The following is a 27,166-nucleotide window of genomic DNA, read 5'->3' on the forward strand; positions in this document are numbered from 1 at the left end:
ACAAGAGTTACTCCTGTGACTCCATTAGGTTGCGAGCATCTTTTTAGTGACTTACTTTTTTGAACTGGAGAAAACAAATCTATACCATTTTGACATGAAAGAAACCTTTTTTAAAAGTACATTTTAGGTATTCCTAAGTAATTAATGCATTTGCATAATCAACATATGCTATGGCTCCAACCTAGACCCTGAGGGAAAAGATAAAGGTTAGAATAAAGCGAAATATGCATCATGTTTGGTGGCCAGAATCAAAAGAAGCAGAAAATGTAATGATGGAAGCCAGGGCCAGATGAAGATGCTGCCCAGTTAGGGCCCTTTAGTGGGCTTTGGACTCGGAAGCCTGCATTACTGTCCAAATGTGTTGAGAGATGGCGCCCACGTACAGCTTCAGATCAGGAAAAAAGGTCGCTTCTTGAAGTGGAATTCAGAATGTAAAATGCATTTGCAATAAAGGAACCCAATTTCCATCTTCCCTTGTGCAGCCTTGGATTGATTCCATTATCAAGGGAATGACCTATTCACTGGCTGATTTGGAACTGAGAACAGAATCACGTTGGTTCGGAGAACTTTTCCCAAGTGAATGCATCAGGATGCAGTTGTATTTCAAGGAGTGGGGAGAGTGGGGACCCTAGGAGCATCATGCCTAAAAGTACTGAGGGTTTTCAGAGGTTGGAGTGAGTTTTGATTATTTCATCCAGGAATGTACTGATTAGTAGCAGTCAAGACAAAATATCCTTATAAAGGCCTTGGGTTAATTCTTCCAGTTGCATAAGCAGTTTATTTACACATTTTTTTGGGGGGGGGTGGGTTGCAACCTTTTCATGTGCTTTCGGGAATCAGCGTATTTTGCTTCTTGTAACATATTTCATAAGGATAGAGACAGACAGACAGATCATCTTATAACCTTAGCATAAATGAAACCTAAACCCCCCAAATAGCATGTTAAATGCTCAGTTATTCTCTCTAGGGAAATGCAAAGACTGGGAAGGCAGTCTCTGGGGTGGGAGGGAGAAAAAAGAATAAATTGATTCAAGGAGCAGAGAAAAAAGGATGCAGTCAAAGGCATGCTCATTATTTCCATGCCTCGTGGACCCTGTCTCGGGCTGAGGTTTTTGTCCTGACAAAATGTTATTGTCTCTGAAAGGCTGCCCCAGAAACCCAACATGGCTTGTTTTTAACGTGCTTCATTTTCAATATATTTGCATTTGCTGAAAGTTAGAGTTGAAAAGAGACATGTATTTTTTTTTAAGGCATGGAATTGTAGCTCAAAGGAGGAGATTTACAATAGGATTTTTCATCTCAATGTCCTGCCTTATATTGCTTTATGGAATTAACACACAAAATTCCAGGAAGTGTCATTTTCCATAGGAAGAAAGTCTTAGAATCAAAAAAGAGTTCCCTGAATAAATATTGCAAAATGAATTGTTGGAGAAAATTGGATGTCTTAAGTTGCCAGTGAGTCCAAAGCAGTGAAGCCACTGGTTCAGGCTAGTGAGCAAGTGACTGGGGACAGGGAATCTGTGTCTTCTGCAACGTCATTTACTTGTATAACAGCTACTGAAAGTAAATAAGTAGGTATACATTTGCTGCCATATGATCAAGTATATAAGAAAGGTTCTATAAAAACTATGAACTAATGTCAGGATGGCGGGTTATTGTTGAGTGAAAAAACTGCCATATGTTATATACAGTAGCTACTAGCCACACATAAGCATTTAAATTCAAATGAATTAAAATTAAATAAAGTTCCTTGATTATACAAGTGGCTGAGGAGCTCATTACCCATGTATGGCTGGTGGCTACCATCTTCGAGAGCACGGATGATAAAATATTTCCATTCTCACATTATCCAGTAGGATAGTGCTGATTTACATATTGTTTCCTCCTATGTGTTAGATATATTTTCTAATAAAATGTTAATTTGAAAAAGATACAATATTAGCCTTGTAAATAATAATGGGAACGAGTTACTGAGGGTTCTTAGGTGCTGAGCACGTTCCAAATGCTTTATATGCATAACCATGCTTTGACATGGATTCTGTTATTCTTCCCATTTTATATATGAGACAATTCTCTCTCTCTTTTTTTAGGGGGGAGCTTTTTAGGGCTGCACCCATGGCATATGGAGGTTCCCAGGCTAGGGGTCAAATCAGAGCTACAGCTGCTGACCTCATCACAGCCACAGCAACACAGGACCTGAGCTTCATGTGTGACCTACACCACAGCTCACGGCAATAGCAGATCCTTAACCCACTGAGCAAGGCTAGGGATCGAACCTGCATCCTCATGGGTACTAGTTGGATTCGTTTCCGCTGTGCCACAACGGGAAGTCCTATGCGAGACAATTCTAAGCCTGTTTCCTTATATGTACATAAAATTGTGATAATAATGATACCTTTCTTATAAGATTATAGTAAGGATTAAATGAGATTGCACAGGTAAAGTACTTAACTTGGACTTAGATAACAGATAAATATACAATAAATATAGCTATTGTATTAGCTGTATTCATGGAACAAAGGTGTGATGCATTCATAAGGTACTGTATTTTAAGAATAGATTAAAAATAAAAATATGCAACTGAAGAATATTTGCTGACTTTTGTTCTTCTGGATCTTTAAAAATTTCTATGCTATAGTTTTTTTTTTTTAAATTAAAGTATAGCTGATGTGCAGTGCTGTGCTAATTTCTGCAGTACAGCAAAGTGACTTGTTATATACATTCTTTTTAAAATTCCTTTCCATTATGGCTTATCCCAGGAGACTGGATATAGTTCCCTGTGCTAAACAGTAGGATTTCATTGTCTACCCATACTAAATGTAATTGTTTGCATCTACTAACCCCAAACTGCCAGTCCATCCTACTCCCTCTCCCCCCACCCTTGGCAACCACAAGTCTGTTCTCTCTATCTGTGAGTTTCTGTTTTGTAGATAGTTTCACTTTTGCCGTATTTTGGATTTCACATATAAGTGATATCATATGGTATTTGTCTTTCTCTTTCTAACTCCACTTAGTATGATAATCTCTAGTTACATCCACACTGCATTATTTCATTCTTTTTTATGGCTGAGTAGTAGTCCATTGTATATATGTAACACATTTTCTTAATCTGTTCATCTGTTGATGGACATTTAGGTTGTTTCCAAGTCTTGGCTATTAGGAATAGTGCTGCTATGAACATAGGAGTGCATTTATCTCTTAGAATCATTGTTCTGTCTGGACATAAGCCCAGGAGCGGAATTGCTGAATCATATGATAATTCTATTTTTAGTTTTCTGAGGAACCTCCATACTTTTTTCCACAGTGGCTGTACCAGTGTCCATTCCCATAAAAAGTCTAGGGGAGTTCCCTTTTCTTCACACCCTCTCCAACATTTGCTATTTGCAGACTTTTTAAAGATGGCCATTCTGAACAATGCAAGGTGATGCTTCATAGCAGTTTTGATTTGCATGTCTCTAATAATGATTTTGAGCATCTTTTCATGTGTTTACTGGCCATCTGTATGTCTTCTTTGGAGAAACATCTATTTAGATCTTCTGCTCATTTTTCAATTGGGTTGTTTGGCTTTTCTGTTGTCGAGTTATATCAACTGTATATTTTGGAGAGTAAGCCCTTATTGGTGCATTGTTTGTAAATATTTCCACCATTCTGTAAATTGTCCTTTCATTTTTTTTTTATGGTTTCCTTTTGCTGTACGAAAACTTGTATGTTTGATTAGGTCCCATTTTTTTTTGTTTTTATTTCTATTGCCTTGGAGACTGGCCCAAGAACAACGTTGGTGTGATTTGGGTCGGATAATGTTTTGCCTATGGTCTCTTCTAGGAGCTCTATAGTGTCATGTCTTATGTTTAAGTCTTTAAGCCATTTCGAGTTTATTTTTGTGCATGGTGTGAGGGTGTGCTCGAACGTCACTGATTTCCATTATCCTGCCGCTTTGATAGCTACCCTTCATCTCTCCCTCAAGTCATGGGCAACCTTGTATGTAACTTAAAAGATAGACCTACATCAATTATTTAATAAGGTGTAAAAAGAGTGTTCCTTTAAGCAGTTGTACTCTCTGATACCCATTAACGATTAGCAAGAAATAGCCCATAATTATTGGATCCATTAGCCCAACTGTGGACATGGGGTGAGAAAACCTCAGTGTATTTAAGAATTACTGATGAATAAGATCATATGCTGTCATCCCCGGGCCACATGTAGGAGTCTCTTTTGACATGTTAATCACAAGGTCATTCCATAGACTGCTTCCTTCCATAACGATTGTTATCTGGCAAATTAAGGTTTTGTTTTTCTGAAAATATCCATCCATTCCAACTCAGAAACAGGAGGCTGAATTTAAGCAATTACAAACGCAACTGAGTCTAATTTTCTGCCATTAATCCTTTTTAATGGTGAAAGATTAAAGATGCTACCTGTTTAACATCAACCAAATGATTTCTTTTATCACTACTTTTTTTGCAATTAAGATATGCTAAAAAGAATCCCACAGGCGTTCCCGTCGGGGCGCAGTGGTTAACGAATCCAACTAGGAACGATGAGGTTGTGGGTTTGATCCCTGGCCTCGCTCAGTGGGTTAAGGATCTGGCGTTGCCCTGAGCTGTGGTGTAGGTTGAAGGCTCGGCTCGGATCCCGAGTTGCTGTGGCTCTGGTGTAGGCTGGCGGCTACGGCTCCAATTGGACCCCTGGCCTGGGAACCTCCATGTGCTGCAAGAGCGGCCCAAGAAATGGCAAAAAAAAAAAAAAAAAAAAAAAGAGAATCCCACAATATGGCCTGGGAGTAAAGAATGAAAGCTCACTTTCTTCTTGTGGATGTACTTTTTGAATTAGTAGAATTGTTCTGTTGATTTTCTTTTTCCTACCTCACTTCTGCTGAACGGAGGACCAGCTGTTTTTGGCCGATGAATCAGCACTTCCTGCGCTGTGTATTTTCTCATTTCCCTCTTGATGCAGCCTGAGCATCAGTGTGCATGGAAGAATAGCGGCAGTTCTAATGGAGACATGTGCACTGATAATTTCCCAGGTCTGTGTGTGTTTACTTTTGTGATCTGAAGAGATGAAATTAAATGGGAAGAGCGAAGGAGTTTGACATTACCTGGATTTGCTCAAAGGGCACTTCAAAGCTGAAGGACTCATTGTAGTAGGGGTTCAGTGTGTTCTTTTTAATTGTTGTCTTTTTCTTCTTCAGCCTCTTGCCATTCTGCATCAGATGAATCTTTACATAAGGATCTGAGAAACAGGAACAAAAATGTTAGGGGATCAGAGACACATATTTTAGATTATAACTTAGCTTTTAAAAAGTCCACGTATTCCCAACAGGAAAATAATTGTGGAGCGTATTTTGTATTTTTGACAATTTCAAGGATTTTTTTTTTTTTTTTTGTCTTTTTAGGGCCGCATTTGCGGCATATGGAAGTTCCCAGGCTAGGGGTCCAATTGGAGCTGTAGCTGCTGGCCTCCACCACCGCCACAGCAACGCCAGACCTGAGCCCTGTGTGCACCCTACAGCTCAGGGCAATGCTGGATCCTTAACCCACTGAGGGAGGCCAGGGATCGAATCTGCGTCCTCCTGGATGCCAGTCAGGGGATCCGTTTCCACTGCGCCATGATGAGAACTCCTCAAGCATTTTTTTAATTGAAAGACTTTAAGTAACCTATGGCCCTTTTTTTTTTTTTTTTGCCATGGTATCTCAATATTTGTAGTTGAATTTAGGAGATAAGAGCAGTGGTGTGTTGGTAAACCAGCTCTTTGGGAAAAAAAGTCTTGATGTTCCGCATTTTAACATTTATGGTATAAATATTCTCAGCAGGGTCGATCTCAAGCTAACAGTTTAACAACTGGCTTACTAAATTCCTGAAAAATTAACAATTGGCTCTTGCGAGCTGGCAAAGAACTGGCTGCAATATACCACTGCATGGAAATAAAATGCTTGACACAGAGGATAAAGGAACCATTTCATCCTTTCATTTATTCATTTGCTCAAACAGCCTGTCAGGGTCTAGGGACATAGCTGTGAACAAACCAGACCGTCCCTGTTTGCAGAATGGAGCTTGAGACTTGGAGGGGAATAGACCAGACAGCAAGCTTGTAAAGAAAAGAACTGCATATGAATTAGGAGTTGAGAAGACTCTGGAAGGAGAGAGCGGATGGAAGTGTGATGAGGTTCCTGGCGGTGGGCCGGTGAGGCCAAGGGAGGAATGGAATTTGTACACCGAGATCACTCGGGTAGGGCCTTTCTGTGGAGGAAACATTTAAACCGAGATGTGAATGCTGACGGTAAAGAGGCCACATGTGTGAGAGAGAATGAGAGAGTGTGTGTGTGCGTGTGTGCGTGCATGCACGCTCGTGTGCACGTGAGAGAGAGAAATAGAGAAATAGATCCAGGAGTTCCCGTGGTGGCGCGGCAGTAACGAACCCAACTGGTACCCATGAGGACATGGGTTTGCTCAGTGGGTTAAGGATCCCGCGTTGCGTGAGCTGCGGTGCAGGTGGCAGACTCGGCTTGGATCGGGCATTGCTATGGCTGTGGCGCAGGCCAGTGGTCCCAGCTCCGATTTGATCCCTAGCCTGGGAACTTCCCTATGCCACGGTGGGGCCCTAAAAAAGACAAAACAAGAACCACCAAAGTAGAAATAGATCCAGGACACATGCCAGAACATGCCTGGGTGGGAAAAAGCTTTACGAGTGCAGGGAAAGAAGAGCAAGTTGGTGGTACACACAGAGGTAATGAGAAAAGGAGCAGAGATTTCCCGTAGCAGCGTCCCCAAGGCCTCATTAGTAAAGGCGAGGTAATAACTAAGTCACTGGAGAGGTAAGACCATTCTCATTATTAATGGATGAATGACAGTCTTTCAGATTATTAAGAACCAGTGCCCAGGCTTGAGAGTAAAATCCTACTATTTTCATAAACATTTTCCCATCTGATATGTCATGCATGCTCATTATGGAAAAAATAGCAGAAATCAATAATGAAAAGAGCAAATTATAAATCATCCATGATTTTACTCCCTTAAAATAGCCACTGCCAAGTCTCCCAAGATTCTTCTCTTTAGAATGTGTAGAGCTGGGAGAAACTTGACAGATAATATAGTCTAATGCCCACATACTTTCAGAAGATACAAAGTCAGGTAAAAAAAAAAAAAGTGGGTTTTATCTCCCTTATTCCTGTCCCCCAGGAGAACATAACTCTTGAAGGACAGAAACTTTGTCTGCCATATTCTCTAACTGAATTTACTAAGCAGTGCCTGGCACTGTTCAAGCTTTGCTGAACGAATTTGCCGAACTTTCATAGGGTTGGCCTCCTAATCTGGGGCTTCTTCCTCTCCGTCCTGTCTTCTTCCCACTGCCCCAGAGCTCACAGTACCTGGATATGTGTAGCTTCGGGTTCCGGTTTTGGTTCTTAATGCTACATCCAGTCTAGGGGCTTGTAATCAAGGCTTTCATCCAAATGAAGACTATCTTTAAAAGTCAGACCAAGAGATGAGAAACCAACTTCATCAGCTAAATACTTGGTGGGTTAAAAGCACACACTACGCATAATTGCAAGTGAAGGGAAAAATGGCCCCTTTTCCTTTTTTACCTGGTAAGGCATCTTGCTGTTCACAGGCAATGCTATTTTTGGTTCAGAGAACTTGTTTCCCTATGAAGGTCCCTGGTTCCCTCCAGCCCAGCCCCCTGCATTGTTATAAAGATGCTCGTCTCCAGTTGCTCCTTGGCACTGACAAAACACCCAAATACCAAATACTCCTAAGTCAATGTTGATGCCTCCTATTTTTGCATATTGAACCTTCATCAACCTAACTCACGCACAGGTTTTTGCAAGAGAAGCACCATGACTCTCTGTTGATTCATCTAACAAAGTAAGTGACAAGAAAAGTCCTTGTGCATCTGCCGTTTAGGTCAGCAGATTCAAAACCCAACAGTTGCAGATTTCAGCACAACCTCTGATTTGACGTGATCAGTGCCTGGGGGCGAACAAGGTAACTTAGAAACACTGATCCGCACGGTTCTCACCGAGAAACTAGAGGTTCGTAACCCCTTGATCAATATCCCATTTCCTGGAGTTCCCATCGTGGCTCAGTGGTTAATGAACCCAACTAGCTTCCATGAGGACGCGGGGTCGATCCCTGGCCTTGCTCGTGGGTTGAGGATCTGGCATTGCCGTGAGCTATGGTGTAGGTCGCAGATGCGGCTCAGATCCCACGTTTCGGCGGCTCTGGCGTAGGCCGGCGGCTACAGCTCCGATTGGACCCCTGGCCTGGGAACCTCCATATACAGCAGGTGCGGCCCTAAAAAGACAAAAAAAAAAAAATATATATATATCATTTCCTTTACTCCCCAGCCCCTGGCAACCACTACTCTACTCTCTGTTTCTATGATTTTGAATTTCGTAAAAATAAATTTTATATTCACATATATGGGAGATAACGCAGTGTTTGGCTTTCTCGATCTGACTTATTTTACTTAGCATAATGCCCTCAGGAACTATCCATGTTGTTAAAAATGGCAGGATTTCCTTCTTTTTCATGGCTGAATAATATTCAACTGTATCTGTTGACAAACATTTAGGTTGTTTCTGTGTCTTGGCTACTGTGAATTATGCTGCAACAGCTGTGGGAAACACAGATATCTTTTTGAGACAGTGATTCTATTTACTTTAGATGCTACCCAGGAATGGAACTGCTGAATTGTATGGTATCTCCATTTTTAATTTTTTGTGGAATTTCCATAGTGTTTTCTGTAGTGGCTGCGCCAGTTTCCGTTCCCACAGCAGCGCGTGAGGTTTCCCTTTCCTCCACATCTTTTTATCAACCGCTTTTTATCACTTGCCTTTTTAATGATAGCCATCTTAGTGGGTTGAGGTGGTATCTCATTACGGCTTTGATGTGTATTTTCCTGATTATTCGTGATGTGGGGTATCTTTTCATGTACCTATTTGCCATTTATATAACTTCTCTAGAAAAAGATCATTCATAACCTCTGCCTGTTTTTAATTGGATTTTAATTTTTTAAAAAATATTTTTAGGGCCACAAGTGCAGTATATGAAAATTCCCAGGCTTTTTTTTTTTGTATTTTTGCCTTTTCTAGGGCTGCTCCCATGTCATATGGAGGTTCCCAGGCTAAGGGTCCAATTGGAACTGTAGCTGCCGGCCTACACCACAGCCACAGCAATGCAGGATCCCAGCCATGTCTGCAACCTACACGAGAGCTCATGGCAATGCTGGAACTTAACCCTCGGAACAAGGCCAGGGATTGAACCCATGTCCTCATGGATACTAGTCAGGTTCATTATCACTGAGCCACAATGGAAACTCCAGATTTAAAAATTTTTTATTTTTATTTTTTGCTAGTGAGATGTATGAGTTTCTTTGAACATTATCCCTTTATTTGATATATGGTTTACAAGTATTTTCTCCCACTCCGTGGCTTGTTAGAGGTCTTATTCTTTTTCAACTTTTGTGCCTGGATAAGTCTTGAATGTCTAGCTCTGATAGGTTACATTCCCAAGGTGGACACCTTTGAGCATCTTCTTGGTCCAGCCATCCAAAGTCTTACATTGCTTCTCCGTTTTCTCCAGTCTTCTCCCTTTCCCTTTTTTTTTCTTCCCTTTTGTCTTTTTTAGGGCCGTACCTGTGGCATATGGAAGTTCCCAGGCTAGGGGTTGAATCAGAGCTGTAGCTGCTGGCCTGCACCACAACCACAGCAATGCAACGCCAGATCCAAGCCACATCTGTGACCTACACTGGATCCTGAACCCACTGAGTGAGGCCAGGGATCGAATCCATGTCCTCATGGATACCAGTTGGGTTCATTACCACTAAGCCACGACGGGCACTCCAGGTCTTTCCCACGTTCATCCACACCTGGATTGGCTCGATTTTCTAGGTGTCCTCTTGGTCTTTCACTGTGCTGAAGTCTTGCACCGAGTTCCTGTCCCTTTGGAGATGGCCCACATGCCCTGAGGAGTTCCTTAGCAGCTCCTTCTGTGATCAAGCCCTTGCTCCTGTCTCTCTAGCTGTGGTTGGGTCTTCTAAATGGAAATACAGCCACCCGACGGTGAGCTACACCCATGCTTTAAGGACACATGTGTCCCTTTTATAGTAAGCACCACCTCTCCTGCAAAGTATAATTAAATTTGTTTTGTTTTAGGGGCTGCTCCACAAAGCAAATCCCTGTCAGTTCAGAGTTCCGTAGTGGCTTAGAAATCCCGGTCATTGCATGATGACATAATTTTATGGAAATGATAAAATAAGCTATAATGACACTCACTAAAGTTGCTGTTGCTCTTCTTGAGTACAACTGCTGGACACCACGTGCGGCGTCCACACATCTGTCAGGTTTTTGCACACATGTACATAGCGTGGGGAAATAAGCACGCTGCAAAGGAGATTCCGTATCTCTATGCCTGCATTGATTTATTCCGTCCCTCCAACAAATTTTCACGGAACCCTTCATCATCTAAATACTGACAACCTGTCTTTAATACCAGTTAGATAGTCCCTGTTGCCGCTGAAACTGGTGCAAAACTTGAGACAGTTTGCTTCTTTCCTTTATCTTAATACTGGGGTTGGCGTTCCCACCATGGCCCACTGGGTTAAGGATCCAGTGTGGTATGGGTTGCAGCTGTAGCTTGCATTAGCTCCTTGGCCCTGGACCTTCCACATGCTGTGGATGTGGCCAAAAATGAAAAAAATAAAAGGGTAGAGTCTGTCTGTTTGTCTAACTGTGTAGAAAGGAAGGGCTCTTTCCTGAAGTCCATCTAGTCTCTAGTGTATATGACTGTCATTTTCAATTCGGAAAGTGGTGGACTGGCATCCAAGAGAGTCTTCATTACCAATAACCAAAGGTGGTGCAAAGAGCACAGATTCGCCACCTCATTCTCGATGATTTTCAGGCCTATCATTTGGGTGTTTTGTCACTGTGGTCCTGCTACCTTCCCTCCTCACTTGCCAGGCTTTCTTTTCGTCTGAAATCAGCCGAACGGAACTTTATTTCCTTTCTGTCATAATCGCTGTTAGGACTTGGTATTTTAGGCACTAAAATGAAGTCGAGCTCAAACTTTATATGCTGACAAGGCTTTTTAATATACAAGTGGTGTTTTTTTCTTCCCCGTATTCGCGATTACGGAAGGCAGGAAAAGCGCTCCCTCCAAAGAAGCCCACCTCCTAATCCTCGGAGTTGATGAACATGATACGTTACATGGCAAGAGGGACTCTGGAAATGCAGTTAAGGTTAAGGATCTTGAGATGAGGGGATTATCCGGGGCCTAATCTAATCACGGACAACCTCGAACCTTTCCTGGCTGTGGTCAGAAAGAGAGGTGGCAATAGATGTTGCATCAGAGACAAGCTGCACTGCTGGCTTTGAGGCTGGAGGAGGGGCCACAAGTCACTGAAAGCAGGTGGCTTCTAGGAGTTGGAAAAGGCAACGGATTCTTGCCTGGATCCTCTAGGAAGGAAAGGGACCTTGGCGACACCTTGATTTTAGCCCAGTTAGTCTGTGTCAGACTTATTGTTTTTAAAATCAAGTTTGTGGTTATTTGTCATGAGAGCAATAGAAGTCCAATGCAGCAACTGCACTTGAAAAGATAATTCTACTGTTTATCTAGCAAGGTTTGAGGATAAAAGTCAAATTTAAATTGGTCTAGAAAACAATCTTTTGGAAAAAATCGATATTTTTTCCCATCTTCTAAAAATGATTACAGCATTCTTCAAAGCAAAATCATTCAAAAATGTGTCTTTTTTAATTAAAAAAAGTTAACCTGGAACGTGCAGTCAATCAGAAGATAACAGTTACATAAAGATGTTTCAGGATCTGTGGTAAAATTAGTAGAAATGGATGGAATGTTAGCTGTGAATAATTTTTAAAGTAAGACCCAAGGCAGAGTTTAATAGTATCATGTTCCTGGTGCTCCTTTGTAGAGCACTTTAAGGTCACATAAATATATGTATCTATAGCTTAAAACACACACCCACACCCACACCCACACCCACACACACACACACACACACACACACACGTATAAATTACATCATCTCCTCCAATACTTACTGCAATCCAAGTGAGAAAACTGGGCTTGGAAAGGCTGATTTTTTCCTCAAGAACTCAAACCAGTCTTCTGACTCTGAACCTGCTGCTCTTCGTGATATGTTAGAGAAATAACTTAGTCAAGTGTTTGTAAGTATAGACACTGCAGCCTCCCTTACTTTCTCTGCGCCTCGGCTGTCCGACCACTGTGTTATTTGATCTCTTTGTGCCATAGTTCCTTCACCTTCAAGCCATGAGAGTGATAAAGCCTTGCTCAGAGAGTTGTGAAGATTAAATTGAGTTTCTAACCTAACGTGGCAAGGGCTTCAAAATGTGCCTGGCACATATTGTTATTAATTTTTTTTTTGTCTTTTGTCTTTTTAGGGCTGTACCCGAGGCATAGGGAGGTTCCCAGGCGAGGGGTCTAATTGGAGCTACAGCTGCCGGCTTATGCCACAGACACAGCAATGCCAGATCTGAGCCACATCTGTGACCTACACGACAGCTCACGGCAATGCTGGGTCCTCAGCCCACTGAGCCGAGCCAGGGATCGAACCTGCAACTTCACGGTTCCTAGTTGGATTCGTTTCAACTGCGCCACTCCCTTTGCTATTAATTATTAATCTTTATTAAGAGTTGTGAAAGGGCTGACACCTAAGTCAGTACCTGTACATCAGACTCTCTTCCAGCTCATTTTGCAGAACAGTTGCTCACCATCAGGGTACGGGAAAGTCTTTGCACGTTCTGCAGGCGTAAGCCAAGCTGCCCCGAGTGCCAGACTTACTTCTGCAGAGAAGCGCATCCACGCTCAGCAACGGGTTTGCTAATGAAGAGTTGAATCATGTATGAGATGAAAGAGGAAGGGAAAGTTTCTTTCATTCCTACCTGCGTGAGATGGTCCTGAGGTGTGAGGTGGGAAACTACCTCAGCATCCTGCGGGGTTTCCTCTTGTTCGTGCATCAAGACCTCAGATCACACAGAGCTGAGACGTTCCTCTCGAGAGTTCGAAGTGGAATCTGATTATGGAGGCTCTAGGGTGTGTGGGCCAAAGCTACGATTTATGGAGCTTTCTTCCAGACACCAAGGCCAGCTAATGTGGTTAGACTCGGGCCCATCATGTACGGAGGATCTACTTTCCTGAGGCTGCTCAGAGATGAAGAAAGAGAGAAAAGGAAGCCCCCCCGCTTTGACCCTTGGTGTTGGGAACGTAGTGACACCTGTGGGTTGCAGGACAGAAGTATTATCTGTACCTCTCCCCTTCTCTCTGTTAACTTCTTTCTCCCATGAGAAAAACGTGTATCTGGTTTCTTCCCGCTGTTTCCACGTAGCCTTAAAGCTTCCCTCTCTGTTTTCTACTCTTTCCAGAGTGAGGGACAGGAAGGCCCTGAGATAAAGCTCCAGTGACACGATTTATTGAGCCACTCGTGGTCCCTCGCCTCCTAGGCACTGACTCTGCCACATGAAAGGAGAGCAGAGGGGCCAGGATGTCCATCAGATCAACGCCTTGGGCTCGGGGTTGGGATGTCCAGGGGTCAGGATGGAGAGCTCTTTGACTGGTTAGGTTGTTAGTGGGTCAGCTCCAGATTAGGAGCAATTCTGAAGGAGGAAGGGCCATTGCCACAGCTCTGCCAGCTGGGCAGCCTCTTCCAAATATACTTCATGGGGCAGAAAGCCTGTGGTCTGGTGCCAGTCCTTTCTGGTTCATTTTGTCCCTGATATTCAGGCATTAATTTTGAGTAGAACACCTCTCATGTGTATTTTTCACCTTAAATGGTAGGGAGTTTCCTTGCTGAAGGATTTTTTTTTTCCAGGAACCAGTTTTCTAGCCAGCTCATCTGGCCCTGACGCTTCACTCTTTAGTTCTAGGTGAAGTGAGCTTTCATTTAGACACAGTCCTTCAGGCATGGGTCCCACCGCACTCACCTCCATTGGATAAGCCCTGGATACACTGAATCTGCTATCCTTCAGTCAGGGGGTAAGAAGGGTGATGGCACCTATACGCCCCTATTTTCTGGCTGTTCCAGCCTCCCTACAAGCCACCTTGCTTGGTTGACTGGATGACTTTGCTATGGGAGGGATAAAAATGAGATTGGATGAAAATCAAAAGAAACTCCACAAGTTCTCTCCCTTCCAGAAAATTCTTGATACGACCTTAGCTGGCATGTGCTATGGACTAAACGTTTGTGTCCTCCCCAGTGCGATAGTGTCAGGAGCAGGGGGTCTTTGGGAAAGAGTCAGGTCATGAGGGTGAAGCCTCAGAAGGGGAGTCACGAGAGAGGATCTCTCTCCGCCCTGTGAGGAGGCACTACGGGGGACAGTGTAAACCAGGCAAAGAGCCTTTCCCAAGAGTCATCACCCTGGGGCCCTCGTCCTCTGACTTGCAACCTCCAGAACAGTGAGAAATAAGTGTGTGTTGTTTAAGCTACCCAGTCTGTGGTATTCTATCATAGCAACCTGTGTATGTATGTGTATGCATGAATGCATGTACATGCATCCATGTATGTGGCATGTATGTATGTGCACGTGTCTGTGTGTTTGTATGTATGTGTGGCATGCATGGATCTCTCCAGACTAAGCACTCTTCCCATTAAACTCTCCCTTGGCCCCTTTTTTCTCTCTGAGCATTAATGATCCTTCTTTATTTTTTCCTCTCCCTTCATCTGCCCCAGCCTCTCAAGGACACATTTTTTTTTTTCAGTTTAATCACATGTGATATGATTTTACACACAGTGAAGAGGGTTTTTCTCTACGCTACTTTGTTCAGCCTGCAACACAACCTCATGCTTCCAATACTCCTGAGACCCCAGCTAAACAACGTTTCTGGCCACAGAGTCTGGCACTGGCATGCAATGTTTTCACCAACACTGGTGTCACTGGCACAGTGTCAACCTGTAGAGACACATTTCCAAAAAAGGATATAGCCTATCCTTGGAGGACAACTTCGGAACCACGTCGCTCTCCTTCAAGAACAGGGGTGCAGTGTTGAGCGAGCTTTGCAGACGCCCAAGTGCAGCCCACCATCCCAGCCCTCCTTTTATCCGGAGGCAGAAACCTACTGAGCCCCCACCGTGGGTCTGTTCTGGGGCCAGGAGTCCAGCCTGATTTGGGGACCATTTCCATCCCTTCTCCCCCCGCCACCCCCCCCAGTGAAGCTGGCCACCACCTCCGGCTGATTCGCGGTCAACCTCTTCACTCTGGCTGGTTCTCTCTTTCTAACTTGTTGCCATATCTCAAGATCAGAAACCCAGTCTCTCTTGGGACCACGCCCTCCCCTTCAAACTGGTCTTCCTGTAATTGTTAAAATGATACTTGGCCGCACGAGCTCCCTCATTAACAGCCGTCAACGTCCTGCCAACAGAAGCAAATCACACGCTAAGGGCAGCAGCCCCTCCCGGCGTCCTGTCTCCTTTCCCCAGACCCTGCTCAGCGAGGCTCTTCCTCGCAGAGAATTTCAAACGCCCTGTCTGTGAACCGCCCGCCCTTCGGCCTGACATGCCCTTTCTTTCTTTCTCCATTGTGAATGCGGTTTAGAAGTCACCTCTGCCCGACACTTTTACGGATGACTTTCTCAGTCACAACCTTCAGACAAACCTCTCTCTGCCCGGCGGCATTTTCTTTCGGAGGATTGCAAAGCGCACATGTCTGTCTTCTCCGATATCGGAGGACTTCTGTGATCACCGAATAGCACAAAGCCAACATTCTGGTGGGAAAATGTTTTGCATTCAGAACCATTGGCTTCAAGATCAACTTCCGGAAGATGATGTACTCGGAACAGGGCGCGGGGCGGGGCTTCCCTGAGGCTTACGCACTCCGATACCCGGGAGCGCTGTCACCCCCTTCTTCCCGTAGGCAGTTCTAATGTCACATTATACCAGCGTCCTAGAAACAGAATTGCCAAACATCTGGCTGTAAGCAGGGATCCTTTTGTGTGGATACAGAGGCGCTACGAAAGGCTTTTTGCATTTGCAATGAGCACTAGAAAGCAGCAGTTCAAAGCCGAATCGCGCAAGATGCCCGCGGTTGGCATCATGAACATTTTGCAAAATCATACTGTCTTCTTTCTTAACTACCGGGGGCCCTGGTATCTGTGGCCTTTCCATTTCAACCAGACCTGATAAGAAATAGCTTCATTTGGGCTGTTCTGTGCAGTCCCCTCTGAGCCAGTACCCGCTTCTGAGGAACTTCCGTATCACGCTTTTTCTTTTGCATCCCCCCACCCCCCGGGAATAATGGTTGCTAAAGCTCAACTTTATAGTGTTGCATGAGAAAGGTAGTACTTGCATTAATTAGGGCTCCGAATTCAAGTGACTGATACTTCTTTCAAAATGGTGTCAATTGTAGAAGTAGCTTATGGAATTATACGAGGGAAAAGTCCAGAAGGAGGACTGTGTGGCCAAGATTCGTTAATTGTCCCTTTTGAAAAATCCTTTCACCCCTGCTTTTTTGCAATCGAACTCCTGAAGTTTTACCTGGACACCTGTTTCCAGCTGGAAATCTTTCTCCCAGACTCTCTTACAACTCACCTTGCAACGACAGCTACCTTCTGGTTATTGGAAGTGAGTGCAAGTGATATGTGTAAACTCTATAGCGTATTCTTAAAACAGGGGCTGTCAACAGGGCTAGTTCATCTCCCTGACATTTTGCAATGTCTGAAGACATTTTTGTTGTTGTTATTGGGGGTGTGTGTGACATGGGCATTAAGTGGGAAGAGGCCAGGGATTCTGCTAAATATTCTACAATGTAGGACAGCTCTCAACAGTAAAGAATCGTCAGATCCCAAATATCAACAGAGCTAAAACTGATAAACCCTCTGCCTTGGAGTTCCCGTTGTGGCTCAATGGTAATGAACCTGACTGGAATCCCGAGGATGTGGGTTTGATCCCTGGCTCTGCTCAACGGATTAAGTGTCTGGTGTTGCTGTGGCTCTGGTGTAGGCTGGTGGCTACAGCTCCAGTTTGACCCCTGGCCTGGGAACTTCCATATGCCATGGGTGAGGCCCCCAAAAGACTAACATAAACTTAAAACAAACAAAAAACCTGCACAAACCTGCCCTGAGCTTCATGGCGCCATTTTCCTTTCTTTTTTCTTGGAACTGAGGCAGGGATGTGATGAGAGAGCAGTGAAGCAGCTTTTACCCCGTAAAGTGAAGGCAAAATTCTCTAGTGGGATAAGCAAACGGGAGAGGAAGGTCCCGGGTCCCTAAGTGACCTCACAGCCCTGGACCTCACAGTCCTGCACACCCACCACCTATGGAAATGAGGGAGCTATAAAGAATGTCAAACAGCACTTCGGTCTTTCGGAGCCAGGGTACTGTAGATTCTCCTTGTTACAGCTGTTCAGTCAGTTCTTGTATCTAATGCAGATTCACCAGTGTCAAGGTTCCGGGTTTGCCTGTGTCTCGAATGTCTCCTATGAACTCCTGCAAAGTCCACATGGTGGCCCCCCCAAGGCATCCTGGGCGTTTCTCTTTAATGATGCAAATGACTACACCAGTTTCAAGTCTCACATCTTCCCACTATAGTTTGCAAGGACAAGAGTCTACATCAGAATTCCCAGGAAAAGTCCTAAGTGCACGTGATGAGCTAGGTTGGCTTAGTCCTGGGTCGTTGTTATCCCCAAACCAGTAGGGAGGGCCAGGAATCCTACCTTTCGGAGTTTGGGGTAGATGCAACTCTCTTCTAAGTACAAGACTAAGAATAGAAGAATATGGTGGTTCTTCAAACAGAAATTAGAAGACTCTTATCGAAAATGCTGGGAATAGAAGTTGGGAGGCAACCAACCAGTGTTTATAGAGTTTCTCAACCTAGGGTCGCTAGGATTCCATCTCTGCCTAAACTTGAAAGTGTACATATGCTTATTTTCAGACAGACATGACTTCCCACTTGAGATCAAATTCTTAGGAATGAGCCATCAAGTGCTTCTGTAAAGTGGCCCAGCATTAGCAGAGACAGCCGAGTTAAAACCTGGCAGATTGAGGATTTAACATTTCCTTGCCAACAGCTGCCTTTTTTGAGCTCTGATGGAGAGTTTCATCACTAAGTCAATCGTCGAACAGTTTACAAATAATTGAATAGTAACAGGGTTCACAGAGCAGACAATATCCGTTTCTATCGCTGGCAATCATAACACATTTACCTGAGGGGAGTCTTTATAAATAATTTATAAGTACTTAGAGAAGGCTACATTGAAGAACTTTGTGTTTTTATAGTTTAAAATGCTCCCTGTAATGTTATAGTGAGGATACAGCATCAGAAATATATTCTGGGAAACTTTTCGATGTGGGCCCCCCTGTTTAAAACTGAATTTACATTCGTTAAGTGCCGTATTTGCTATAAGAAAATAACATCACAGAGGCAGCTGCCGCAGTGAAAAGCAACCTAATTTCAATGAGACAAATCATAAAATAGCAAAGGCTGATTTCGTTTGCTAATGGTGGCAGAGTGCTTTGAGGAGACAAAAACCTAAGTGCAAAATGCTCTTGGTAGGAATTAAATGGAGAGCACTTTTGGTCGTGTCGGGGGAAGTCACCGAATGCCAACAACCATTTCTGTGGTTGCCCAAATGGACTGCATGTGACCGTCAGCCTCCTGACTGAAAGTGTGGGAATGCACCCCCAAAACCCAGGGAACGGGAACGCAGCAAATGGAGAGTCCCAGGCGGCGTGTTTATGGACAGGTGAGAGCACAGTGTAAGCGGGAGTGCCCGGGGGCGCAGTGGGGAAAGGACTGGCATTGTCACTGCAGCGGCTCAGGGCACTGCTGTGGCGTGGGTTTGATGCCTGGAACTTCTGCATGCTGTGGGTGCAGCTGACTAAACGAAACCAAACAAGTGTGAGGGTTTGAGCTCCCCCTTGACAGAGGAGGGAGTTCACCATGTTGGCAAAATCGGGATCTTTTCTGTTCCGTATTTAAGGTGATTCAACCCTTTCCCCCCTTAACTTTGGAACATCTTTTGGGAAAAGGGCAAACACATGCGAGTAGGGACGTAGCAATTATGTTTGATTCTTTCTGGATGACTGCAAAGAGTTTGGTGGTATGACCAAGCATAAACTGTTTGTATGAACTGATTTGAAAAACAAAAACAGTCAAAGGATTCAGCAAGGCAAACAAAATTGCAAACAGCAGATTTGACTTCACGTTTTCCCCCCCTGGTCGTTTGGACTTAGCTTCTATTTATGCCAGATGGAAGGTCACTAGTAAGAATTTTCTTTTCTTTTCTCTTCTTTTCCTTTCTTTTCTTTTTAAAATAATTATTAGACATTTCTACTTAATGGGATGCTTAATTGGTAACAGTTACTTGATAATACTGGTGGGATTTTTAAGCACATGTAATATGACAATAAATTGATGCTAATCCTTATCTGCTTAGAGACGTTTCCTGGGAAGTCCAGCCTGAGTTCACAATGAAAACAATGTGAGAATAGAGGTGCCCTTATACCCAATATGCCCAAACAGGGTTAGCGCTCTGTGTTGGGGTTACTTCAGACGCACCTGGCCCTCAGATTGGTTTCTCCAGAATTGGTTTCACTCTCATTAACTCCCTATTCCTTGCATGAACTTGCTTTAAAATATCTACATGTCTTCTAGATATTCTGCTGCCCAAGCTTTAGCAAGTTTATGGGCTGGGACTGTCCCAGAATAACTGAGGGAAACATCTGGAAATGTTTTATCTGGAGAGAAGGATTCTCTCTCCTTGTCCTCATTTCGAACTGTTTCTAGAACCTGTCCAGGATCTGGGTCTATCTCACAGGGAGTACGGGAAAGGCCCCCATGTTTTCTTTGCTGGAAAAGTCTCACTGATTCGTTCTCTGTTTGTAAAAAGGAAATGGGAGTTCCTGTCGTGGCTCAGTGGTTAGCGGACTCGACTTCCATGAAGGCAAGGGTTTGATCCTGGACCTTGCTCAGTGGGTTAAGGATCCGGTGTTGCCGTGAACTATGGTGTAGGTCGCAGATGCAGCTCGGATCCCGTATTGCTGTGGCTGTGGCACAGGCCGGTGGCTGCAGCTCCAATTGGACCCCTAGTGTAGGAACCTCCATATGCCTCTGGTGTAGCCCTAAAAAGACAAAGACCCCCCCTCCCCACAAAAAAGAAAAAAAGGACATGCATTCATGTTCTCAGGAGGGTTTCTTTCTGCTTGCTCCCCCGCCCCCCCGCCTTTACGTGACATTGTTGAGCCTATGGACCTGGAGGAGGAGGAGCAATGAGGCTTTTCGTTTTCTTCTAGAAAAAGAGATAATGGTTGTAAGACTCGTATTATTGTTGCTAACTCATACTTTCCACCTTTGGTTGGGGATTTTACGGTATGAATAATGCATGGCCTATTTTTAAAAGACACAAAAATTTGAACACCCTGGCTGGATTGTTATTAAGTTTCTCTATTTGAATGTTGATTTCCTTTATCCCAGAGAGATATTTCATTTTGGCTTATTGATGGCCAAATATGGTTCTATTTTGTAAAGCTGTGAGACTCTGTTTGAAATCAGCTGGTGCTTTGCACATCAAGAAGATAAGCAGCTTTGCAGGAGAGATCAACTTCTACCTCAGTAATCTGGTTTTCTTACAGTATTGTAAGGAGAAAATAAAAATAAACTATGGTTTCAATATTATACTGCATATAAGAAAATGACAAGGGGCAATATAATTCTGCGGTGATTTTACTGCTTCTTATGAAGCAAATTTGTGATTAAAGTCAATCACCACATACCAGCATTTCAAATCTCAGTAAAAACTCACAGTAATATTATTTTACACACTTGCGTCTTTGAAATTGACATCACGTAAGATACTTCATCCCTAAATCTGGGAGCAATGAGAGTCGGGGTGTTAGAGTTAGTCAGATGCTTTGTGTAGAACATTCAGTTTCTATGGACTGGCTTAATTCTTTGCACGTTTCCAGAGCCACACACTAAATGGCTATGGAGGTGGTCCAGAGGTATAAACGTTAGGACTGGCTTCATTTTCCCCATGGTTTCTATTTTCTTGAATCACAGATACTCTGCAGGCTGACGTCTTTCACTCTGATGACTTCTGCTCTAATAGAACTTCAGTGGTTATTCCGTTTTTCTGGATATTATTCCTTAGCTCTGTGGTACGGAATTCATTCACTCATTCATCCATTCATTTCTTCATTCACCTGCTCAGTCACTCATTTACTGAGTGCCTATCACATGCCAGGTATTCTTTTAGCCAGTGGCCTGTTCAATCCTCTATCTCCATGCTTGACACAGAGCCTGGCACAGGTAGAATCCAGGAAATATTTGCTGAATGACTGAATCATATAAATATCTGTTGCATATCACTTAGGGAAGACATTGAGGGGATACAGAAAACTGTAGACCCTAGTTTGTTTTTCAGCAAAGCTCACATTTGGTTTGGAAGAGAAGACACGTTTCTGAAAAGTTAAGTTTAAATCAACTCACATCTTTTGTAGTAGTAACGATAACGTGGACCAGGGTATGTTTTCTTGCTAAATGAATGTGTACAGCAAGGACCGTGAGAGGAATTCAGAGCAGACAGATACCCTTCCCTCAGATGGAAATGCTTCCTTTGCATTCAAGGCTTTACACTTAGGGAGTCCAAACCAGAGTCACGCAGAGAGAACTCATGTTCTGTTAGTTCGAAAAATCATCAGCCTTACGCCTTCTTTTCCCTCCACTTCCACGTATGGATGCATAATTTCACAAAACACCAATACAGTGAGATTCAGAGTGTGTTTTTGCTTGTGGAGAGAGGGAGAGGTCACCCCAGATGGGTGGTTTTCTTTGAACTCGTTTTTTCCTTTGCCTGTTCCCCCATCTTCCTGAGCATATGGAATTTTACAGTCACCCTAAAGTGATTTTCATCCACAGGCCATTCACACATCTTAAGTTGGTTTAAATGAGATGGAATTTTATGGGATAAGCAGAATTTATAAACCACAGGATCAGACCTGCCTATAACATTTGCAGGGCACAGGTACAAACTACAAATGCATGTCCATGTACCATATGCCTAAAATGTTAAAAGTTATAAACAGAACCAGAAACTGTTCAACTATGAAGTTTCTGTTCTCATAGCTTGACAAATAAACATTCATAATAACCAGGAAATCTAGCTTTAAATCGAGGCAGTCTCAAACTCCTCCGGCAGCAATGGAGTTTCTCCTCACCAAACTCCAACACCCACGGTCAAAAGTTTCGCATACACACAAGGGGACACCCCAGCCTGCCTGTCCACACCTCATTCACCAGCCCCCAAAAGCTGCTCCTTAGCCACCCTTCGGTCGTGGGACATGCACCTGCTTTCGGGTGATCACGTTTAGGAGGAAGACTCTTCAGAGGCCTTGTGAATCAACTCGGGATGATTTCGGCAGGGACCACTGGATCTCAGGTACTCAGAGCCCAATGCAGTGTTGGGGGCAGCCCCAGCCGAGAGTGTTCTCTTCGTCTTGAGGACGCCTTGTTCTCTGCAGGTGTAGAGAGAGGAGGACCAAAGCGGGCTCTCCAAACTCCGAGTCCCAGGGCAAGGTCCCTTCTTGCCCACATCTAAAGGCAGTATGGCATCTTCTTTCCAACAGACACTGTACCATTCACTCTGTATGTTTTAGCTCATTTATTCTTCACCTGAGAGACAGGCGTCGTTGCCTCCATTTTACAGCGGAGGAAGCTGAGTGACGGGTCCACGGTCAGACAGCTAATATTCGTGATCCTAGAAGTCCTGTGACTTTGAACCCTTATCCTCATTCGACATATTCATAACCTTGATCGATTTTAGATGGTGTACGTTGAACCAGGAAGGGTCATTAAAACATGACATGACTCCTAATATGGCTTTCCATCCAGTAATTATACTATAACTTAGGCATTCACACTTTTTTCTTTTTCTTTTTGTCTTTTTTAGGGCTGTACCCATGGCATATGAAAATTCTCAGGCTAGGGGTCGAATCGGAGCTACAGCTGCTGGCCTCTGCCACAGCCGCGCCGCGCAGGATCCGAGCTGTGTCTGCAACCCACACCACGGCTCATGGCGATGCTGGATCCCTAACCCACTGAGCGAGGTGAGAGATCAACCCCATGCCCTCATGGAGACGAGTCGGGTTTGCTACCACTGAGCCACGATGGGAACTCCCTGAAGTGTTCACATTTCTTGGCTTGACTAAGAGATGCTGAGGGATGTGGCTCCTTCTTACCCCCCCAGTTCCTCCTCTAGGTTTACTCCCCCTCTTCTGCCTCCGCTCCAACCACCTGCCCTTTCAGCTCCTTGACGATACCCTGTTGCTTCTCCCTCTGGGGCCCCACGCTTGGAAAGCCTCCTCTTCACATCCCTGCCTTACCCCACTTTCTTCATGGAACGTCTCTGACTGTCCGTCCTAAAGCAGCCTCTCCTTTTTTCATCTCCGTAAGGATGCCTATCATTCATGGAACGGATGGCAAATGAGACTTGGTGAAAACAGCCGGTGTTCTCATCATCCCTTTCAGAGAGCTTCTCGCCAGAAATACTCGAACAGTTGCTGCTCCAGATGGAATAGAACTTGACAAAAAAAATTACCAGCTGGAATCATTGTAGAGAGTTCATCTCACGACTTGTGTTGGGTCATGAGCAGGGTCGAATCTGAATTTTCTTGGAGCAGAGGGAGCAGAGTCGTGGTGAACTCTTTTTGGAGTAAACCTGTTCCACATCATTCTTCAGAAGATGGTGCCCCCTTTGTGAAGCAAGTTTATCTAGCAAAAGGCCGTGAAATATGGTTTTCCCCTTGAATAACTGCCTGTGGTATGGATGAGGTTAGAACATTCTGTCCTCATTCTTCCCGGTTTAGTGTCGGGGAGGAGGTGGAGGGGGTGGTGGCGCATGTTAAATGCTAAGAACTGTCCTCTCTGGGAATGAAGAGTAGACACAGAACAAGTACTCTAAAGCAAGCTTATGATTTGCCGTGAAAGTCCATCCAAGAGAAGGCAGAGGGAGTTAATTTAGTGGAATTGCTGGACAGAGTCAGGGGTCTCATTTTAAATCTTGTTGGAAATATTCTAGATGACGAAGATCCAAGACTAGTTTCGAAAGCGTCAGTTCTTACCAAGCATGCTGGACCTGCATATATGTCAAACAACTCACAATTTGTTACTTCATCTGAAGCCCATTTTAAAGGGACGGTTAAATATCAAATTATTGAATACATGAATAAGAGGGCAGACACTATGTTCTAAGACCATGTATGGGCTCTGAATTAAATAGAAAATCTGTGTTTTTAATGCCTCTTTTGGGAAATAGCATAAATGAGTCAAGGGCCATAGACCAATAAGCAATATTTAAGCTTTTTAGGTAAAATCATTTGTAACTGCTTTGCTGGAGAGAAGTCAACATTTTGCAGGATCAGTTTGAATACATAGTGCTAGACTTTAGGAGTTAACATTCAGCTAAGAAATTATTAAAACTCAGCGTATTTCCCTCTCAAAAGCACTGAAAGAAAAAGAGTTATATTGAGTCAAATGAAAGACAATTTTCAACATGGCAGTCAGAACAGTCCAGAGAATCTAGTGAGGCAACGAATGTGAATATGATGTTTGCCCTCAATTAGAGTGATGAGATTTCTGGCACAAGGACAGGCCTGTAGTACAGCAATGGAAAACTCAGACTGAATGAGTTAACTGTTCTTGACTCAAGATTCCCTATGAAGAAAAGACTCACTGCTTATCGCTTAAAGAAGGGAGATTGCTACGTAAGCTTGCTGAAGGCCGTTGTAGACAGGAAAAGATTTAAACGAACGTGGAATGTGAAGAGGTTTGGAAGTTCTTGGAGGGAAAATTATAGGACGAGTCAGGTTTATGGAACATTCATTTGATGCCCAGTGCTTTGCGAGATGATCTGGAAAGGTGATGGAAAATATGGACTCATTGCTGGTACCTCGGAGGCAGGTACAGTGAGTGGGAGTTTTCACCTGAGACATGAGAACAGAGATTAGATCTAGAAATTTAGGTTGACTGGTCCTCTTTTGGGTACTGCCTGGCTTATGTTTTTTTTTTTTCCTTGCTTTTTTGGATCATAATAAAGATTCGATATTTAACACTGGGATATTTTCAGGTCCATATTAAAGTAGTACCAAAAATTTCTCAAAACAACAACAACAACAACAACAAAAGGGCAGTTGAAGCATTAATGGACAGTGCAGTGAATTAAAGAGAAACACTTAAACTTAAAAACTTAAAAATTCAGATCTGTGTGTAATCGCAAACACAAGTTTCACAGAAAAATGGGAGACCAAGTAGAGGTTAGAGGATAGACTTTATGTCGTGATTCTGAGAAAGTCGAGATAGCTGTTACCAAATTTATTTCGGAACTATTAATGGTCAGTCCATTGTCCACCACCCTCCAGCCCCCTAGAAAATCCTTGAAAAATGAAGGCTGACCAAGGCAAAGAAACTGGGCAAATGGAAGCTATGTGAAGGCTGCTGAGAAATCAGTACAACCATGGCCAAATTGCAGAAGAGGAAAATTGTCTATACGCTTGTTCCTGCTGTTGTTTTTACTACCTTCTTTACTCTTGGAGTGCTTAAGGACAACTTCCATTCCACAAAAACCTTTGCAAGTCCTAATTATGAACAAATCCCTACCAAACACACACACACACACACACAATCCATCACGTCTATGGTATTTGTTTGTAAAGGCACTTTCAGAGAAAGAGCATCTTTCCTTTGTGAGGCTCTTTCAATGGCTGTTGTGTTCTGCAATGCAGCAGTTCCTCTAAATAGGTCATCATAATACGGATAATCATCTCCTAGGTAACCAGCTTTCGAGGCGACTGGCGGAGCATTACATTTCTGGGTGGGGAAAATTGCATTAGAGGCATGGTAGTGACATAAGAAGATGCAGTCTAGGGCGTTTCGTATTCCCTTAGAAGTATGGCATTTATCAAATATTCCCTTCATAATCTGAATTAAGTATGATTTATTTGGAAGACATTTGTAGATAAGTCTCCATCTCTTACTGTGCACAATAAAAGGCCCAAGAGTGTTTGGTTATTTCTTTTACTGTTTAGGTTCAACAAATAGGTCTAGGTGCTTGGGGATTTTCATGCTAATCCAGAGCCCATATCTAGAAGTCCAGAGACAGGTGTTTGTTCTCACTTCCGGTCTCTGTTGGCCACCGTCACTATAGGCATGTGACATACTCAGAAGAGAGACTGAATTCTTATGAGATTGTCCAAGAAAAAGCTTGAGCATAAGGTATCATGCAACTGAAGAGCTCTTTCGACAAATGTGTTTCCTAGATATGGAAGAATCCATTTTTTAGTGTCCAGGCATAAGACTAACCAACTTCTTGGAAGTGCTCTCAAGCGTCAGTCCTTGAAGTGTTGTTTAGCCAAGAGGAGCTGGCCCACAACCCAACCAAACCACTTCAGCTTGATGTTTTCTTGTTGTTTTTCTTTTTGTATCTGCGTTTTAAAGTACTGGAATAATTACGAGGAAGGAGCTAGTCACGGCAATCTTCTCTTTGCAGACCACAGGTAGTATATTTACTTAGAGTTAAAAGAATAAGTTGAGGCCTCCAGTGGAAGGTGACAGTGTAAAAACAGATCATAGAATCACCCCTTCTTCCTCTCACAACTGCAAACGTGACTGCCAACTACAAGAAACACCAGCTCCCTCCTCCTCAACAATGAACCAGGTACCAACTTAAGGCAAGGCGTGCCCGGTGACAGCATGAACACCGAAACAAAACAAAACTTGTGCATGTACACACACGCATGCAAAATGCAGGCCAAGAAGCGAGAAGGTTCTGGAGCAGTGCCGCTCCTAATCCCGACCTCCCACCCTGCCCCTCCAATGCGTTATTAGCAAATTCAGTGAATCTTAAGCCTTCATTATTGCCCTCAAGTCTAGAGAAAGCTGAACTGAATGACTCTCATTATTTTTTCCTCTCTTCTGACTGAGGGGTGGTGGAATGGCTGTTAGGCAGAGGTGGGCAGTGTCTTTCGATACCACGTTGTATCAGTGATGATATCCCAATGAATATAAACTCGGAAGGGAGGGGATTTTTGTCTTATTTTTTCCCAATGCCTCGAGTAGAATAATGCCTAGCCGAGCATAGGTACTCAATAAAAACTTGTTCAGCGATTGCAGAAAAAAACATCCTGGAGTCTTCCCCCTTCCTGACTACAGGGA

The 27,166-nt window shown here is 43.6% G+C and overlaps 1 protein-coding gene and 2 long non-coding RNA genes across 9 annotated transcripts in view; 1 reads left to right on the forward strand and 2 right to left on the reverse strand.

The window, feature by feature from the left end:
- The window catches only part of LOC110260829 (uncharacterized), a 100,011-nt gene that overhangs the window by 55,603 nt on the left and 17,242 nt on the right, over window positions 1-27,166 (forward strand). The gene's annotated exons all lie outside the window — the stretch shown is intronic.
- SYT1 (synaptotagmin 1) overlaps window positions 1-27,166 on the reverse strand; it is a 521,895-nt gene that overhangs the window by 3,977 nt on the left and 490,752 nt on the right. For all 5 annotated transcript variants that reach the window (XM_084957784.1, XM_084957786.1, XM_084957783.1 and 2 more), the window contains one exon: window positions 5,096-5,229. In XM_084957784.1, the coding sequence (XP_084813910.1) occupies window positions 5,096-5,229 (134 nt within the window). The remainder of the gene's footprint in view (window positions 1-5,095; window positions 5,230-27,166) is intronic.
- LOC146403615 (uncharacterized) lies at window positions 14,637-15,774 on the reverse strand. Its single transcript, XR_014804614.1, has 2 exons — window positions 15,621-15,774; window positions 14,637-15,377 (listed from the first exon to the last, which is right to left on the reverse strand). It is a non-coding gene; the product is annotated as an uncharacterized LOC146403615 (long non-coding RNA).

This window comes from Sus scrofa, chromosome 5 (assembly GCF_054392235.1).
Source record: "Sus scrofa isolate SSC_HxYL_T2T_F1_AM1 chromosome 5, Sscrofa_HxYL_maternal_Yorkshire_Landrace_v2.0, whole genome shotgun sequence".
Taxonomy (NCBI): Eukaryota; Metazoa; Chordata; class Mammalia; order Artiodactyla; family Suidae; genus Sus; species Sus scrofa.